This window comes from Arabidopsis lyrata, assembly GCF_000004255.2.
Source record: "Arabidopsis lyrata subsp. lyrata unplaced genomic scaffold ARALYscaffold_6, whole genome shotgun sequence".
In the NCBI taxonomy this organism is placed as follows: domain Eukaryota; kingdom Viridiplantae; phylum Streptophyta; class Magnoliopsida; order Brassicales; family Brassicaceae; genus Arabidopsis; species Arabidopsis lyrata.
In genome coordinates, this window is record NW_003302550.1 from 22,997,124 (window position 1) to 23,014,603 (window position 17,480).

A 17,480-nucleotide genomic window follows, 5' to 3' on the forward strand; every position below is an offset into this window, starting at 1 on the left:
AATTATTTTTATTCCTAAATTTAATACTACGTGTATTATCGCTCTATATTACTATTAGATGGCGATTTTTTCGTGTAACCGATATTGAAGAGGTCTGCTTCAGTTCCTGAAGGACACGTACTGGTCTATGTAGGTGACGAGATGGAGAGGTTCGTCGTTAGCGCCGAGCTACTTAACCATCCGGTTTTCATCGGTTTACTAAACCGATCTGCTCAAGAGTATGGATATGAGCAAAAAGAAGTTCTACAAATCCCTTGCCATGTACTTGTCTTCGAAAGAATCATGGAATAGCTTCGTCTTGGGCTTCCGGTGCCAATTGATGTTCAAGATCTAATCGGCGGCGAGACGATTTGAAGAAGAAGGTCTTTAGAAGGAATCTTGGTAGTTAGACAAGTGTTTTTCTAGATCTGGTTGTTTTTGTTCAGATACTGATTAGTCATCATACTTCGTCGTTTTGATGTCTAAAAATTAAAGAAAAACGTTTAAAAAGATAGATGGTGGAATCGAACCCAAGTTCAATAAGATAGTCAACCCATGTTAAACCATCTGACTAAGACAATATACTCATAAAATTTAGAAAAGAGATTTTATATATATGCTTAAACAGCATGGGTTAAGTTTTAACTACAGTTAATACTTCCGTTAGCAAAGCTAACAGACGTTAGCTCAGGGGTACAATTTTACCAATTTTTAAAATATGAAGGTTTTAAAAGACAACCGAAATTAAAAGAAGTATTTTTATTCCAAATTTAATACTACATGTATTAAACGGCCAAAAAAAAATTAGATGGCGATTTTTTCGGGTTTTTTCCCCTCAATTTTAATACATGTATTAAACGGCTCGCGGGTTCGAGTCCCCAGTTTTGCAAAAAAAATTTAAAACTTTGAGAACACATATCAAAACGACGTCGTTTCGATACGCACCGTAACGGAGTTGACTAACACCTGTTAGATTGACTCCGATTTTTGCACGTTGTATCAAGTATAGGATATGAAATTCAAATTTTATTGAAGTTTAGGTTGTAAAATACCCTACAAAATTGTCCAGGTATGAAAATCCACGGCGCAGACAGTACGGGTATGAAAACGACGTCGTTTTGATACACGTCAGCGTACACATGTACGATGACTCAGCACCGTAACGGAGTTGACTAACACCCGTTAGATTGACTCTGATTTTTGCACGTTGTATCAAGTATAGGTATGAGATTTAAATTTTATTGAAGTTTAGGTTGTAAAATACCCTACGAAATTATCCAGGTATGAAAATCCACGATGGAGATAGTACGGGTATGAAAATGATTCGAGTGTTTTGTGACGTAGTTTTTAAATCCATCTTTTTGTGTTAACGTTTCTGTTCTTATCCCTAATTACATAATTAACAATTAAACATGAATTCATTGAGTTTTAATTCGAGATTATCACAATTCACAAGCATTGTCAAAAGAACAACACTGACTTCACAACTGGTTTTCCCTCGCACGAAAACTGAAGAAAATAGTAAGAAATCATTACTTCCCCGTCGCAAATTCATTGCTTCTCAATCAAATTTCTCCAATTTGCACACGATTTTGCGTCTGTCTCCGGCAAACTACTTTTCTCCTCCGATTTGGAATCTTTTAGTCAAATTGATTAAACCCTATTTGTGATTCAGAGAGAAGAAAACAAAAGTTATGGAATTAGAGATTGTGTGGTTGGTTAGAGCCGCTTGGATCACCGTTTGGATCGTCTCGATACTTCCTTTGGTGATTGCTTCGATACCCAGTTCAAAGCTTAACTCTTTTCGTGAACTCGTTTTGAGTTTCGCTGGGAGAGGCAAGATTCTTCACCCGTCTTCTCAGGTATTCGTCTAAAGTTTTCTGTGAAAATTTTAAGTTTGAATATCTGGCCGATGTGAAAAAGGTTTGAACTTTGTTCTTATAATCAGATGTTTTTCAGTTTTTTTTTTTGCTAATTTACTCTTTAATCGTGTTTTTAATCATCATTGTTGTTGTAAATCCGATTGAAAATGAGAAAGCATACTACTTTTAGCTTGAATCTCCGGTTTCAATTTCAGAACTGTTCTGTTTTTGATTGTTAAATGTTGAAAAGGCTTAAACTTTGTTTTAGTAACTCAGATGTGTAATTCTCTATGCAGAAGTTTACAATTCCTCAGAAATGCTTTGCTCACTTTTATGTAATTGGAGTGGTGTGGACGACTCTCCTTCTTGCTGCAACATGGATGTATGCTTGCAAAATGGCGCCTTTATCTTCTGAGGAGTTCCAGTTATCCGACATTGCAAGCCGTTTAGCCGGAGGTTCCCATGTTTTCTCCTTTTATAAATCTCATATGACTCCTGTTGAGCATCGGTTAAAAGTGTGGCGAGCGCTGTTTCTTCTTCTTCTGATGGAAATCCATGTCTTGAGACGGCTTATAGAGTCATTTTATGTATTCAAATATAGCCCTTCCGCTCGGATGCACATTCTCGGTTATTTCGCAGGATTGTTGTAAGTCTCTTCTTATATTATAGTTTGATAGTCTTTTTGTTTGGCTTTAATTTTTGTTTTTAGTTTCTATGTAACAGCGCCTTTGTCACTCTGCTCCAATATCGCTCCAGAGGTAGCAAGATTCGCCGGAAATCATGTGGCTGAGTTCATTGCTAATGGGAAAAGCCATACTTCAGCACCTGAATTTAATTTGTTATCATCTATAAGTCCTTTTATGAAGCTTGGATCACTCCAGTGGATTGGTGGAGCCATTTTTCTCTGGGGATGGATACATCAACGCCGCTGTCATGCCATTCTTGTAAGTTTAACAATTAGTTTTTGCTCAATGTTTCTGTTTTTGATCCTGTTAAATACAAAACGTTATTTCAGGGATCGCTCCGGGAAAATCCGAGTCAAGCGAAAGAGTACATAATTCCGTATGGAGATTGGTTTGGGATGGTTTCTTGTCCGCATTTCCTGGCGGAAATCGTAAGAAATCCTCCCTCGTAGATATCTAAACTTCTCTCTGTTTTTTTTATAGCTCTTCTCTAATGATATGATGCTCTAAAATTTAGGTTTTGTATGCGGGTTTACTGATTGCGAGTGGAGGAACAGATATAACCATCTGGTTACTCTTTGGTTTCGTGGTACGGTGCACTCTCTTATTTGCATGATCACAAATGGATTGCTTTGTTTCTAAAGGTTGCTTGGATTATGAGTTATGTTTTTTTTTGGTAGGCTGCTAATCTGACATACGCCGCTGGAGAAACGCACCGTTGGTATCTCCGGAAGTTTGAGAACTATCCGGCTAATCGCCATGCCATTTTCCCTTATGTCTACTAAATGGTTAAGAGAAAGAACACTTTTTTTCATGTTTCTGTAAATGCTGGATTCTGAAGATCAAAGATTTGTGGTGCCTTGTTGTGTTGTAATTAGCCACGCTTCTTAATTCTCATCATTATAAAACTGTTGCTTTTTTCATTTCAAGACAAAAACAAGATTGTGAATTTGGCATTTAGCCGTTTTTATATAGTATAGATTCTGTAATCATGAAAATGCTTGAATCTGTTTGCCATTGGAACAGAAATTTGACACTTTTTAAGTTTTAACTGAGCAAAACAAAAACAAAAGAAAAAGGAAATGTTTTAAGGACCAAACTGGATGGCAGTTGTGTAAATATTTCACATGTTACAGGATTTAGGGTTTAGACGTTCAGTCGATCATCATGTTTTCAAGTAAGTTGATGGAAGCTATAGAATCCGTGGACGCTGATGAGAGCGAATATACAGTGACGAGGAGGCCAAAACAGACGTGTGTGAGGCTGAATTTGATATGTTAATGGCGCCTGAATGGGATGTGGATAGCTTCGAAGGTTTAGAGTATTATTCATCTCCGGATTCGGACCTTTCCTCCGATGAGCGAGGGAGAAGCTGGATGGACCTCTTGTGGAGTATCAAGCCAGGGCTATCGCTACTCTTGACAGAAAGAAAGAAGCATCCCATTCTCTGTAGACCAGTGGCGGAGCCAGAATTATTTTACATAGGGGTCATATATTAATATAAATATATAATAATTTTTTTTTAAAATAAAATAAAATTAAAAGTAGTTTTCAAATTTTAATTTTTATAAACAGAGCGAAAGAAGAAAATTAATATTTACGTAAAAAGAAAGAGATAAAAACCCTATATAAAATAAAATTAATAGTTGAATATTATGTATTATAGCCAAAATTGAAGAGCTTGAGCTGAATTAGATTACTTAGAGCATCTCCAATGGTTCATATATTGGGTTCTTTCCTATGGTTCTCATGAAAATTTTTTTTAAAAATAAATCAAAATCATGTTATATGAAGAGAGAGAGCTCTCTTGTGAGAGCTTTTGAGATGCAAGAGAGACGATGACGTGACGTCATACCATTGGTCGATTTTTAGACAAAACAAGAAAAAAAAACGCAACAAAAAAAACACAATCACGCGTAAAAAAAAAACCCGACTCTCTCTCTCTCTTTGCCAGCGATGGCGATGGCTAGGCCTGGGCAAAATAACCGAACCAGAACCAAAACAAAAAGAACCGAACCGGAACCGAACCGAAATTTTAAAATACTCAAATGGATCCTAAATTTTAGAACTGAAAGAGCCAGAACCAGAACCGAACCGAACCGAAATATTTCAGATACTCGAAAATACCCGAAATATGAGTTTATATCAGAAAATATTAGTTATTTTTATATCGAATAGCTTAAAATACCCGAAATACCAACAAATATTTAGAAAATATATAAAAAAAATACTTAAAATATCCAAAAAATACTCAAAAATATCTGAAAATACCCAAAAATATCCAAAATACCTAAAAATATCTAGAAAAATATCCAAATGGATCCTAAACTTCAGAACCGAAAGAACCGGAACCGGAACCGGAACCGGAACCGAACCGAGATCCAAATTCAATGGATGGAGAGTAATCGATTCAGCTTGGATCGTAATTGGTAAGAACATCTATGGAGAAAATTTTGCAACAATCAACAGAATAACTAATCGTTTATTTTTTTTTTGCAAATTTATTTTCAAATATATGAAATTATTGTATGTTTAATATGTTATGAATTGTAATATTTTTCAGTTTTATGAAATAAAATAATTAAAAAATAATTTAATTTTGTCCTGAGAACCCTATAAAAAAAGTCTACCATTGGACTTTGCAAAATTAAAATTTTTTAACAAAAATTCTCATCTCATAAATTTGAAAATTTTATTCTTAAAAAAATGGTGAGAGTCCATGGAAGACTCTCACCATTGGAGATGCTCTTACTTGCAGGCGCCTGAATGGGATGTGGACAGCTTCGATGGTTTAGAGTATTATTTGCTGCTTAGTATAAGAGTTTTTGATTCCAATTGTCATTGTTAAATAGATTTTCAGGGAATTTTGATATACCTTTGACAATTTTTCGCTCTAACATAAATTTATTATCATCATCAGTCTTTCTCGTTCATAAACCGTTGGGATGGCAGTTGCGTAAATATCATAAAAGGTTTCTGGGTAGAAGGTAATTACCTAATTTAGATTTAAAATCTATTTTAAATACCATCGTAGAAAATCTTTTGGGAGAGGGATTTAGGGTTTACGCGATCAACATGGTTCTTAATCAAAGCGGAGCCGAGACGACGATAGAAGAATCCATGGAAGCATCTTCATCAATGGTTGTCAATTCGTACCCGACAAAGCGTAAGGCCGAGTTCGACCCGAAGGAGGAAGAGAGCGATGGCGAGAATGAAGAACCCAGTGATCCGAAAGTCAAAATTGAGGAGCCTAAGGCTGAAACAGATTATTACTTATAGGCAGAGCCGGACTTAAGGACATTATTATGATGCATTGCAATGGGGCCCCCATTTTAGAAGGGCCCCACATAATTTGTTTTCTTGTATATATGTATATTAGTTATTGTTTATAGATCTTAAAATGTTATGTGTGTCTAAAAAAATTATAATTATTATATACAATTGAATAATAAAAGAGAAATAGTAAGTTATTTTTTCTTTACAAACCATTAGATTTATTTCATCGAATAAGAGAAAACTTTTTTATTTTAAAAAATTCTAAAACAGTTAAGAGTTTTGCTTAAACTAATTCTTTTTTACTCTACTTTTATTATTTTATAAAAAATTTGATATTATTATTTATTTAATTCGTATGGGTCCCCCATTTCTTTGGTCCCGCTCTGCTTATAGGTCGCTGAATGGGATGTGGACAGCTTCAATGGTTTAGAGTATTATTCTTCTCCGGAGGCGATACTTTCCTCCGATGAGGAACCTTTACCCGAGGAAGGTTTAGAACACTATCGCATTTTTAAACGCCAGATAATCCAGAGCAAGGTACGTCCTAATGCTTTGAATTTTTTTGAGCTAAATTCATGAAACTTTGTGGATTAATAGATGCTGATTTCATGTACAACGTGTGTGGTTAGGGATTTTACGGGGATCCTGAGCTTAAGCCATATTATCATTACAAAGGAATATGTCCAATGAACTTGGAGTCGGAAGCGCTTACGGATAAAAACTTCCGCCAGTTCTGGGAAGAGATGGTCTATGTTTGTCTCCAAAAACTCAACCAAGACAAGGTTAGTTCGGATTCAGTCTCTTAGGTTATCTTTGGGTGTTAACAGTAGCAATGGTTAGGTTGACATGATTTACTAGCTTCTTCCAAGTAGTGGTTTGGGAATTTTCAACCCTGAAAAGTGTTCAACCAAAGCTTAGCATCATTAACATTTTTTTTTTGTGGTTCTAGGATTCGAATGTGGAGTTGGTTGAAGTTGTGAGAGGTTATTATCGCCCAGGACCGAGATCAAAGTCATATATTACATTTATGGCAAGGGAGAAGCCGGATGGACCTCTTGTGGAGTATCAAGCCAAGTGTATGGTTACTTTAGACAGAAAGAGGCATCCCATCCTCTGTAGACCGGTTCCTGCTTTTAGCCAGTTTTAGATTGCTATGTGATTCAAACGGGATTAGTTATATCTATATATCATAGTTGCTTTCGGCATACTCTGTTAGAGATATGGTGTCTCTTAAGTACAGTATTTGGCCAGTTAGTCTCTTGTTTCGCAGTAAGATGAGAAAAAGACCCATCTCAATAAATGTCTTGGCCCAGCATTCATTCACATGGAGGACAGACTGCATACACGTCTTTTACTAGTAGACATTTTATTCTCTCTGTTCTGTTTTGACTGGAAATGGGACTCAGAGGACTAGGGCATTTCATGTCAAGTCAGATTATTGGTATTTTTTTTAATGATCTAATCTCCTGGATGTAACACTTTAGGATAGTACCAAATACATTTCTTCGCGTTTGTTTGGTTCCCAGGACTTGACCAATATCGAAGGTATGTTTCGGATCTAGATCTGAACACATCAGCAAAGTTGAGGGAAAGAAGGTTGTTTCGTTTCCTCTTGTTCAAGCTTTCAGCCTTCTAGATTTGGTTGTTGCTTCGTTTCCTTGTGTGCCATCCAGTGGCAATTCTTTCGCTTCATTGCGATTTTTTACTGCTGTGTGCAGTTAATGGTATCAAACCTATCAGGTCGCCTAGGAGCTTTGGTTCAATTCTCCACGCCCCTCCCGTCCTTTTATTATTCCATGGGAAGGTATTGTCTCTCTAATATGTTGTAATATCCTTGAACTAATCGCATTCATTTGAACCTGCCCTATATTATACATCAGTTCCCTCTGTTTGAGATGTGATGATTTCGAATTTTCGATTAAGCTAAGCTTCTCTTACCTTAATATGAGGTTGTTATTTGAAAACTTCTGCCAAGTTCAATTCGTATGACTCTTTTTGATCTCGAATACACAGTTTTACAGATAAGACAGGATAGTCTTAACAAAAAAAACAAATTTGGGTATTATTCGACACCAGATTTCTTCATTGAGAAGTGGTGGGGTTTCGCAACTCCACACCCTCTCAGAAGCTGGGGATTTCCTCATAGCTCCCAGGTCTTGATAAGTCGGTGTTTTGTAGCCGAGTCTCTGGATGCAGCATTTTCGAGCTGTAGAACACCTAGTGTGCTCTCTGATTTCCAAGGCCTCGTCTCACGTTTTAGCTAGCACCACAACTTTAGTTGCTCAAGTGTTGTGCAAGCTTCTATATGTTTCTTTCATGTTTCCCGCTTGGCATTTGTAGCAGAGGCTTCTTGAGCCATTGTATTTGTTGAATTATTTTCTCCATTTATAGGTATAAAATTTTAAAATTTTATCTAGTTTGACTAGGAAAAAAAAAGAAGTTATTCTACAAAATCCAACTAAAATTCGAGTTACTTTTTTAAAAAAAAAAAAGAAAAGGAAATTAGGATGGCGTTTCCAGGGCAGAAGGTAATTACAGTATTTAAAATCTAATTTAAATACCATCCTTCGTTCTAAAGAATCTCAAGATTTTGGGATATCACTTTTCGTAATTGGCTCGGAACAGAGAGGGATTTAGGGTTTGCTCGATCGTCATGCTTCTCAATCAATGCGCAGAAGAGACGACGATAGAAGATTCCATGGAAGCATCTTCTTCAGTGGTTGTCAGTTCGTGCCTGACAAAGCGTAAGGCTGAGTTCGACCCGGAAGAGGAGGAGGAGGAAGAGAGCGATGGTGAGATTGAAGAAGGGAAAGCCAAAGTTGAGGAGCGTAAGGCTGGAGGAATAGATTACTTAAAGGTGCCTGAATGGGATGTGGACAGCTTCGATGGTTTAGAGTATTATTCCTCTCCGGAGGTATTATTTTCCTCCGAGGATGAACCTTTCTCCGAGGAATCTATACAACACTATCGCCTCTTTAAACGCCAGATGATCGAGAGCAAGGTACGTCCTAGTGCTTTGAATATTTTTTTTTGAGCTAAATTCATGAAACTTTGTGGTTTAATAGATGCTGATTTCCTGTACAACGTCTGTGTGTGTGTGGTTAGGGATTTTACGGGGATCCAGCGCTTAGGCCCTTTGATCATTACAGAGGGATAAAACCAATGGGCTTGGAGTGGGAAGCGCTTACGGATAAAGACTTTCGCGCGTACTGGGAAGAGATGGTCTATGTTTGTCTCCAAAAACTCAACAAGGACAAGGTTAGTTCGGATTCAGTCTCTTAGGTTATCTTTGGGTGTTAACAGTAGCAATGGTTAGGTTAGGTTGACAGGATTTACAAGTAGTGTTCTGGCTAGGGTTTGGGAATTTTCAACCCTGAAAAGTGTTCAGCTTGGCATTAACATTTTTTTTTGTGGTTCTAGGATTCGAATGTGGAGTTGGTTGAAGTTGTGAGAGGTTATTATCGCGCAGGACCGAGATCAAAGTCATACATTACATTTATGGCTAGGGAGAAGCCAGATGGACCTCTTGTTGAGTATCAAGCCAAGTGTATGGTTACTTTAGACAGAAAGAGGCATCCCATCCTATGTAGACCGGCTCCTACACCAAAGCCTTAAACCAAACTTGTTTAAGGGATTGCTCTTAGCCAATTTCTGATCTGCTCTGTTTAGGCTCAAACATGTTTAGAGAAACGAGATTCTTTTTGCCTTATGCAATATTATACGGTGCTTGTCATGTATATATAGATGTATGACGATATGAGAAAAAGAAAAATAGAATGACCCATCACAACAAAATGTCTTGGCCAAGCATTGAGGTCATGCATGATTTCAGAATAACGAATTGGTTATCGGTATGGCTCGCTTACTCGCTTACTTGTTTCATTCTGTTTCTTTTTGTGACCTAGGATTGGGGGACCTATAAGGATAGACTTGGCGAAGGGCACTATTATATAAAGTCAGATTATAGAGTTTCTAATGCTCTAGTGGATTCAGCATTTCAACTTATGTTTTTAATAATTTCCCTCTGTTTTGTTTGGTTATCATGTGTCCAAAATTTTACTAATATTAGTAAGAGCATTTTTCGTTTCTATTAAAACTAGGAATCAGACTTCCCGCGATGTCGCAAGGGAAATGATTTCAAAAATCTTTTAAAAAAAATATATCAAACGAAAAATCATAATGAATTGAGCTAATTAAAAAAAAAAAAAATTAACAATAAATCAAGATATATTTTACGAAAAATTATGATAAAGAGACTAACCCTCAGAAACAGTTACTAAGATTTATATTATTAATAGAAAATATTATGGTGAAAAGATGTGATCATAAACAAAAAATATTAAACAAAGAATTATAATGAGTAGATGTACTTTTTAATAATTTAAATAATTAAAAATATAACTATATAATATATTCAACAAAACATTATGATAAAAATATGTAATATTTTAAATTAAGTAATGTTAAAGAGAGACAATCCTCGGAAAAAATTAACTAATAACAAAAATTGATAGTTATTTAGGAAAAAAATAAATAATAGTATAGATAACAAAATATATACCTATAAATACTAGATAGCAAAAATGAATATAATGAAGAGACGTAACTATAAATAAATAGATGCAATTGTAAAGACATAACTGTAAAAATTATAGTAAGCGGTATAAAACTCATCATTTTTCAATTGTCAATTGTAGTAGTTTCTGTTTGGCTTTAAATACTGATCAGTTGTTGTTTATATGTCTTCCAGCACATAGAGGCGTTAAAGACAGTGGGGAATAAGGCAATGCTTGCCCAGATGATCACTTGGGCTTTTGACCATTTACATGACTACGAAGAACCTGCAAATGCTCTGGTAGCCACAAGCGACGTCGATTGCGTTTGTGGTGTCGACATGCTGAGAGCCAAAGGTTTTTATGTCATCCTAGGGCATAACAATGAAATCTTTGTGGAGCTTGTAAGCTCAACACCGTCTACTGTTTTTTGGAGTAACCTGTTTCAAGGAAAATCCAATCGGTAACCTTTTTTTATCCTAAGTTTGCATCATCATTTAGTTTGTTATCATGTTTCTTATCTGAACTAGTTTATGTTTGCTTATTGTAGGAGGATAAAGTAGAAGAAAAAAAATTGGGTGATTTGCAAAAGTAGCCAATTTTGAAAAAGTTATTAAATTTATAACACCATAATCTTGGATATTAAGTGAGTAGCACATGTGGTGTATGAAAAGACAATAAAGTCCTTTCAGTCTCACGAAGAAAATGAAGGCGTGAAGAGAGAGAGAAAAGAGGTGCGTGAAGAGAGAGAGGGAAGAAGAGAGGGGGAGAGAGAGAAAGAAGAGAGGGGGAGAGAGGAAGAAGAGAGGGACGTGGAGAGAGAGGGAAGGAGAGAAGAACAGAGGGAGAGAGATAAGAGAGGGACGTGGAGAGAGAAGGGAGAGAGAGATTGAGAGGGACTAAATCTGTCTTTATTACATAAATTATAAAGAATATCACCTTTTTTTTTTTCTAGTGCTACTTTCTTAATTTATAAATTTTTGTTGGTTATAGAGTCAAATTATCCAAAAAAATTTCAGGCCATGAGGAATGACTTTGATGCACTCTAATTGCTGTAGACGTACTTTTTCAAATCTTTAAATAATTATAAATATATTCAACAAAACATTATGATAAAAATAGTCAATATTTTAAAGTAAGTTATGTTAAAGAGAGACAATCCTCGGAAAAAATTAACTAATAACCAAAATTGATAGTTATTTAGGAAAAAATAAATAATTATATAGATAAAAATGTATATACCTATAAATACTAGATAGCAAAATGAATATAATGAAGAAACATAACTATAAATGAATAGATGCAATTATAAAAACATGATGTTGAGAGGATAGTCATTTTAAAGAAAAGTTCAGTTGTAAAACGTAAAATGAAATAAATTATTGGAGATGGTATAACTTCTTAAACTTTTTCTCTTTACTGTCCTATAATTTCAAGTAAATAATCTGTATTTATCATCATCAATTGTTAGGGAGAGATAAGCTTTACATGTAAAATTTGTTACATTTGGTTGTTAGTTCAATATATGTATAAAGAATGTAATTTCATATAAGTCCAAACCGTTATGACTCCTTAAAGGTTCTAACCGGGGATATAGTGCTCTGTCTCATAAATCTCATTCTCATCTCTCACTTTTTTTTTTTTTTTTTAATTCATCTTCTTTTGATTTTTTTCTAACAATTTTGATATGTTTTTGGCTCTAAATTTAAAATTTGAGAAATTGTTAAAAATGCCCCTTTTTCAATACCCTTTTTCAAAAATGTCTCTTTTGAGAGTCCATTTTTAAGTTTGCTCTCTTTTAATTTTTAATGACCATTTTACCCTTATTTGAAACAAAATTAGGTCCACAAAATACAAAATATTTTTTGGCGGGAAAAGTGATCCCGTAATTTTCCCGCCAAAACACTTGTAAAAACCTTTAAAATACCTTGTAAAATTTTCCCGTAAAAATTTTTCCCGCCAAAAAATTTTCCCGCCAAAAATTTTTTTTTGCGGGAAAAGTGATTCCGCAATTTTTTTGCCGAAATTTTTTTGGCGGGAAAATTTTACAAGGTATTTTAAAGATTTTACGGAGTATTTACAAGTGTTTTGTAAGGTTTTACAATGTATTTTAAAAGGTTTTACAAGGTACTAATAAGGTTTTATAAGGTATTTATAACTTGTCAAACCCTATAAAAAACTTGTTAAACCTTATAACTTGTAAAACCTTATAACATAGCTTGTAAAATCATATAATATCTCATAAATACTTCATAAATACGTTGTAAAACCTTTTAAAATACATTGTAAAACCTTATAAATACCTTGTAAAAACCCTTTAAAATACCTTGTAAATTTTTCCCGCCAAAAATTTAACGCCAAAAAATTTGCGGAATCACTTTTCCCGCAAAAAAAAATTTTTGGCGGGAAAATTTTTTGGCGGGAAAAAATTTTACGGGAAAATTTTACAAGGTATTTTAAAGGTTTTACAAATTTTTACAAGTGTTTTGGCGGGAAAAATTGGGGGATCACTTTTCCCGCCAAAAAATATTTTGTATTTTGTTGACCTAATTTTGTTATATTTCCTTATATATTTATGATATATTTTATTAAAAGAAGGGTAATTTAGTCATTTTGTACATAAAAGGGATATTTTTAAAAATGGACATCCAAAGGAGGCATTTTTGAAAAAGGGTATTGAAAAAGGGCATTTTTGTGAGTCTCCCTTAAAATTTTGGGAAACAAAATCAAAGAATTCTCATCAATTTAGGTATCATTCATGACTCATTTTTCTAAAATATCTACGAATGTTTCTGATTTTTCAAAAAGTTTACAAATCTCATAGCATGTTTCTAATTTCTTCCACTAATATTCGTTTCATGTTTATATGAAGTTATTTAGAGCTGACAGCCAAATTTCTAGACATTTTACAACTTTATAGTTTATCGTTGATCCTATTAATCAACACGAAAATATATTATATAAAATTATTAATAACTATATTGACCAAACTAATTTTTAGACACACGTTTATGTGCATTTTTCAATAAAGGTAAACTCATAATCTATCATCGTCTATCGTTGTAATTTTTTCTATAGAGACTTATCATATCAAAGTCAAAAAGATAAAGTTTTCATTCAGAAATATGAATATACCGATCAAGCACATTAATTAAGATATTGGACTTCATAAATATGTAATATATCTTTTAATTCCTAATCAATACATTTTGAGTTTGATAAAGTGACTTAAGAAAATCGTTAGATTAGGAGTTATTAGGACTAGATAACGGGATAGACTGAAATATTTTATGATATCGGGATAGACTAAAATAATTTATGATAAGTTGGAGACAGCATCTTTGGAAATCTCTATGGAGAACTTTCATGGATTGCAAGATGTTAGGATGTAAGTAAATTTTTTTTTTTTTTTTTAAGAGTTGATAACTAATATTATTAGAAATTTTTCATTTTAATTATTTTGTAGAGTTGTGTAATGAGGATGCTCTTATTGTCCGACTCATAGACAGTCTTCTTAAGTCTTTGAAAAATAATGGATTAACACAAAAATCTCTCTTTAAGAATCGGATGGCAGTTGTGTAAATATATCACACGTTTCTTGGACAGATTTGTTAGTGTCATTTGAATTAGTCTTGATGTTAGGAGTCAAGGATCAATTAAGTCCGATCCGAGTCTATAGGAGAACGTGTGAGTCGAAGTAGTGATAGAGTTGTTTCCTGTTTTCTAGCTGATTCAGTACTACTTTGTAACTAGGAAGCACGGAAGCTTCGTCGGACGTCCGCTTCCCGCTTCGGAATCTTAGTCGGAATCGGAAGCTCTCGGAAGCTTTCGGAATCTCGCTTTTATAACGCTTCTAAAAAATTCATTTTGGAAGCTCTTTGGAAGCTTACGATTCTATTTTGGAAGCTTGCGATTCCATTTAAAAAATTTGATGTCACAAAATAAATAAGAAATATGAAATTATTTTTGATAGTTTTTTTTTACAAAAAAAGAAAAACCACAACTAATTTTGCATACTAATTTTGTATTTTATTTTTTAAAATATCATAGTTAGAAAAATGATAGCAGCATGGATCATTTATTAGGGAGATATTGAAATAATTAATTGAATTAAATTAATTTTGAGAAATTTGAGTTTGATGATGTTTTTATTGGTAAAAAAAATTTAAAACAATTTTATTTGATGGAATTAGTAAAATGAGAATGAAGAATGATCTTAAATTTTTGACTTTGAACTATTTGACTTTTCTCTATTGTAAACGTACACTATTTGATTTTTAAATATAGAGAGATATTTAGAATTTATGTATTAGGTTTGTATGTTAATTATAATTTTTTATATCATATAATGTTTAATGTTTATTATATATGTATATATATATATATATATATTAATTTTTATATACGCTTCCAACACGTACACACTTTCTATAATTTCTATGAAAATCGCTTCCACGTTTCCAAACGCTTCGCTTCCGCGTACCCGCTTCTGATTCCATGCAACCTAGCTTTGTAAGGCTTTATATAGCCATAGTTTCTTATTCAATGAATTATCCCTTTCAATCTTCACTCTCTGTTTTCCACAAGATGTAATAATAATATATTTAAACTTTCTCAATTGGCTTAGTTTACTTGATCATTATATTATGCATCATGGTACCATGCACAGCCAAGACGAAAGATAGAAGGAGATTTGAGAAAATTGGAGGCGTCGTTAGAATCCATGGAAGAAAACGATGGTGAGATTGAAGAAGGCAGAGATGGCAAAGCCAAAATTGACGAGCGTGAAGCCCGAGTGGGATGTGTACAGCTTCGATGAGCAGTTTTCATCAGGCGAGGAGGAGGCTTTAGAAACTTATAGCATCGTTAAACGCCAGCTGATCGAGAGCAAGGTACAATCTTTTTGGTTTTGAATGTGAGCTAAAATTCTATGAGATTGAGATGGTGACTTCTCTAGTACAACGTGTGTGGTTAAGGATTTTACGTGGAGCCATGGAGAAGGCTAAGGTGCTGTTCGTTTCTCCATTGAGATGGATCATCCAGATGGAGATGAAAAATGATGCTCTTTTTTGACCATTTAACAGATCATTGAGATGAATCAGTTGAATGAACTTTACTAAACTCATTTTGAAAATTTTGAAAATTTTGACCGAGTCTGATTGGTGCAGTCAGCCGGAAATGTCAAAAATACCCCTAATGAAACTCAACAATTACACATCGATTTTCTTCTCTTCTCTCGGCGACGACAAGCTCTGTTCTCTCTCACACGTCATTTTGATCTCTCTCGGCGGACGAAGCTCTCTCTCGCTTCGATTTCTCTCTCGACTCCTTCTCCTGGTTAGTTCTCTCTCACAGATTCGTCGTGTCATAGTCTCGTCGATTTTGTTCTCTCAGTCTTGATGCAACTTCATCTCTTTGTTCTTCGCTTTTGTTATTGTTGATTCTGCATATGCTTCCTTTGATTTCACCTTGTGGGTTTGTCCAAATTTCACTTGTTTTGTTCTTATTGTTGATGCCAACCAAGTGTTTGATAAAATGCCTCACAGAATCAGTGGTTGGTTTGTTTTTGGTAGAGCTTGTAATTAGTTGTGTCCTGTTCATTTTTGGATATGTATGCTGCTTGGTGTTTATGTATGGAGCCACAATAGACTATTCTTAATTCTGCTAAGTGTGTGTTCTCTAATGTTTATGAACGTTAATTCAAGAAATACAAGCTAATCTGGAGCATTAGAGTGTTATAGAACTCAAATGGTTGATACTGGATTTTGGATTACTTGTTGATTATGTGTCTGCGTCGGTTATGAAAGCTTTGGTTGCTTTAGTTTAATTTGCTTCTTGATAAAATATAGTTTAGTCGTTGCTTTTTCTGTACCTTTTTCTTTTCTTGTTATGTCACAAGAGAATATATGATCTCTTGAAGCTTAAAACCCGATAAAACCTAAGCTCAATTTGTATGAGAATGGAATCTTAAATTTGTGTTTCTGGTTTGGTTAGATAATGGAATCTTAGCATTGTTTAAGCTTATGGTTGGATTGTTCTAAAGCCTTTACAGATTCTTAAACTCTTTTGTCATTTATTCACTTTATTGGAGACAGTCTATAAAATGTGTATTGTTGTTTGTCATTGGTAGATTGTTCTAAAAACATGAACAATAACTTCAGGTTTATATTTCTTCTTTTGTTCTGGTTTTGTGGTGTAGGCCTTAGATGTGTTTATCTTATATCTTTCCCTTTGTGTTTGTTATCTTATAGATCTATTGCTAGTTTAACTTTTCTCCTCATTTCCCACTGTTTGCTAGTTTAAATTTGCTTTAAAGACGATGCAACAAGGTCAGGAGAAGAAGGTTGGTTTCTTATTGTTTTCTTTGATCCCTTTTTTTCTTATTGTTACATAATTTTATCCGAGATTCACAGCAAGAAGATAGTGATTTTAAACATTGGGAAATGGTGGAATCATATGAGCAGCATGGTGATGAAAATGATGGGCATGTTCCATATGTACCTTCTGGTGACAGAATTATGGAGGCTATGCGGGATTCTGTTAAATCTCTTCTGGTTCAATAAGATTGGTACTTTAGCTGAGTTTTGGTAGGGATTTTCTGTGAGAATTTCGGTGTTGAATTGGTGTCAACTTTAAGAATCGTATGAAGTCTGTTGCAGATGTTGCAGGTTGATCTTAAGGCTGAGGCAGAGAAGACTGATGGTGGTGTTGGAACTGGTAACCAGAATAAGGTATGTCATTATTCGTATAATCTCTACTTGTTCTTCAATAGTAATTGGTTCTCTGTTCAATCAAATCTTTGTTTGTACTGATAGGTTTAGTAAATGCACCAAAAGTAGTGGTAATGAATTTATCTTTGGTTATGACAAAAAAGTTTAGCTTCTGGGATCTTGCTTAGCCTCTTGAACTTTAAGGCTATTGAGATTGCTTTGTTTTGTCATGATGATGATTGTGTGACGATTGCTTTGTTTTTGTTTCAGAATTTGAAGACTTTGACAAAGGAGATGCTCTATATGAGGCTTGGGTTGTATTGATTTTTGAAGTTTATGTTTGGTAATGATGTTGGCTCTTCGTTAATTGTCATAACATATGTTTTGGTTCTTATAAAAAAATCAATTTCATGAAAA

At 34.3% G+C, this 17,480-nt stretch overlaps 3 protein-coding genes and 1 long non-coding RNA gene across 12 annotated transcripts; all 4 read left to right on the forward strand.

Moving 5' to 3' along the window:
* The first annotated feature begins 1,420 nt into the window (after window positions 1–1,420).
* On the forward strand, window positions 1,421–3,480 carry LOC9308832 (polyprenol reductase 2). Its single transcript, XM_021020770.1, has 6 exons — window positions 1,421–1,841; window positions 2,138–2,487; window positions 2,551–2,785; window positions 2,857–2,955; window positions 3,042–3,113; window positions 3,205–3,480. Exons 1-6 carry the CDS (start codon window positions 1,674–1,676, stop codon window positions 3,307–3,309), a joined length of 1,029 nt encoding a protein of 342 aa, XP_020876429.1. The 5' UTR covers window positions 1,421–1,673; the 3' UTR covers window positions 3,310–3,480.
* A 2,712-nt stretch (window positions 3,481–6,192) lies between these two features.
* On the forward strand, window positions 6,193–8,216 carry LOC110227245. Of its 3 annotated transcripts, none has more exons than XR_002331015.1 (4): window positions 6,193–6,337; window positions 6,430–6,582; window positions 6,750–7,604; window positions 7,814–8,216. It is a non-coding gene; the product is annotated as an uncharacterized LOC110227245 (long non-coding RNA). The 3 variants fall into 3 exon arrangements; XR_002331016.1 differs by lacking the exon at window positions 7,814–8,216 and having other exon boundaries at window positions 6,750–7,241; window positions 7,327–7,743; XR_002331014.1 differs by lacking the exon at window positions 7,814–8,216 and having other exon boundaries at window positions 6,750–7,743.
* A 101-nt stretch (window positions 8,217–8,317) lies between these two features.
* On the forward strand, window positions 8,318–9,415 carry LOC9308833. The gene is made up of 4 exons (XM_021021550.1): window positions 8,318–8,328; window positions 8,426–8,801; window positions 8,906–9,058; window positions 9,221–9,415. The coding sequence occupies exons 2-4, from the start codon at window positions 8,454–8,456 to the stop codon at window positions 9,413–9,415; spliced, it is 696 nt and encodes a 231-aa protein (XP_020877209.1). The 5' UTR covers window positions 8,318–8,328; window positions 8,426–8,453.
* A 5,452-nt stretch (window positions 9,416–14,867) lies between these two features.
* On the forward strand, window positions 14,868–17,480 carry LOC9308834. Of its 7 annotated transcripts, none has more exons than XR_002331003.1 (6): window positions 14,868–15,245; window positions 15,330–15,690; window positions 16,652–16,696; window positions 16,767–16,940; window positions 17,013–17,084; window positions 17,334–17,480. XR_002331003.1 is itself a non-coding variant. In XM_021020833.1 (5 exons), exons 2-5 carry the CDS (start codon window positions 15,460–15,462, stop codon window positions 17,385–17,387), a joined length of 393 nt encoding a protein of 130 aa, XP_020876492.1. In that variant the 5' UTR covers window positions 14,870–15,245; window positions 15,330–15,459; the 3' UTR covers window positions 17,388–17,480. The 7 variants fall into 7 exon arrangements, 2 of the variants coding, with proteins under 2 accessions (XP_020876492.1, XP_020876491.1); XR_002331002.1 differs by having other exon boundaries at window positions 16,818–16,940; XR_002331005.1 differs by having other exon boundaries at window positions 16,818–16,940; window positions 17,022–17,084.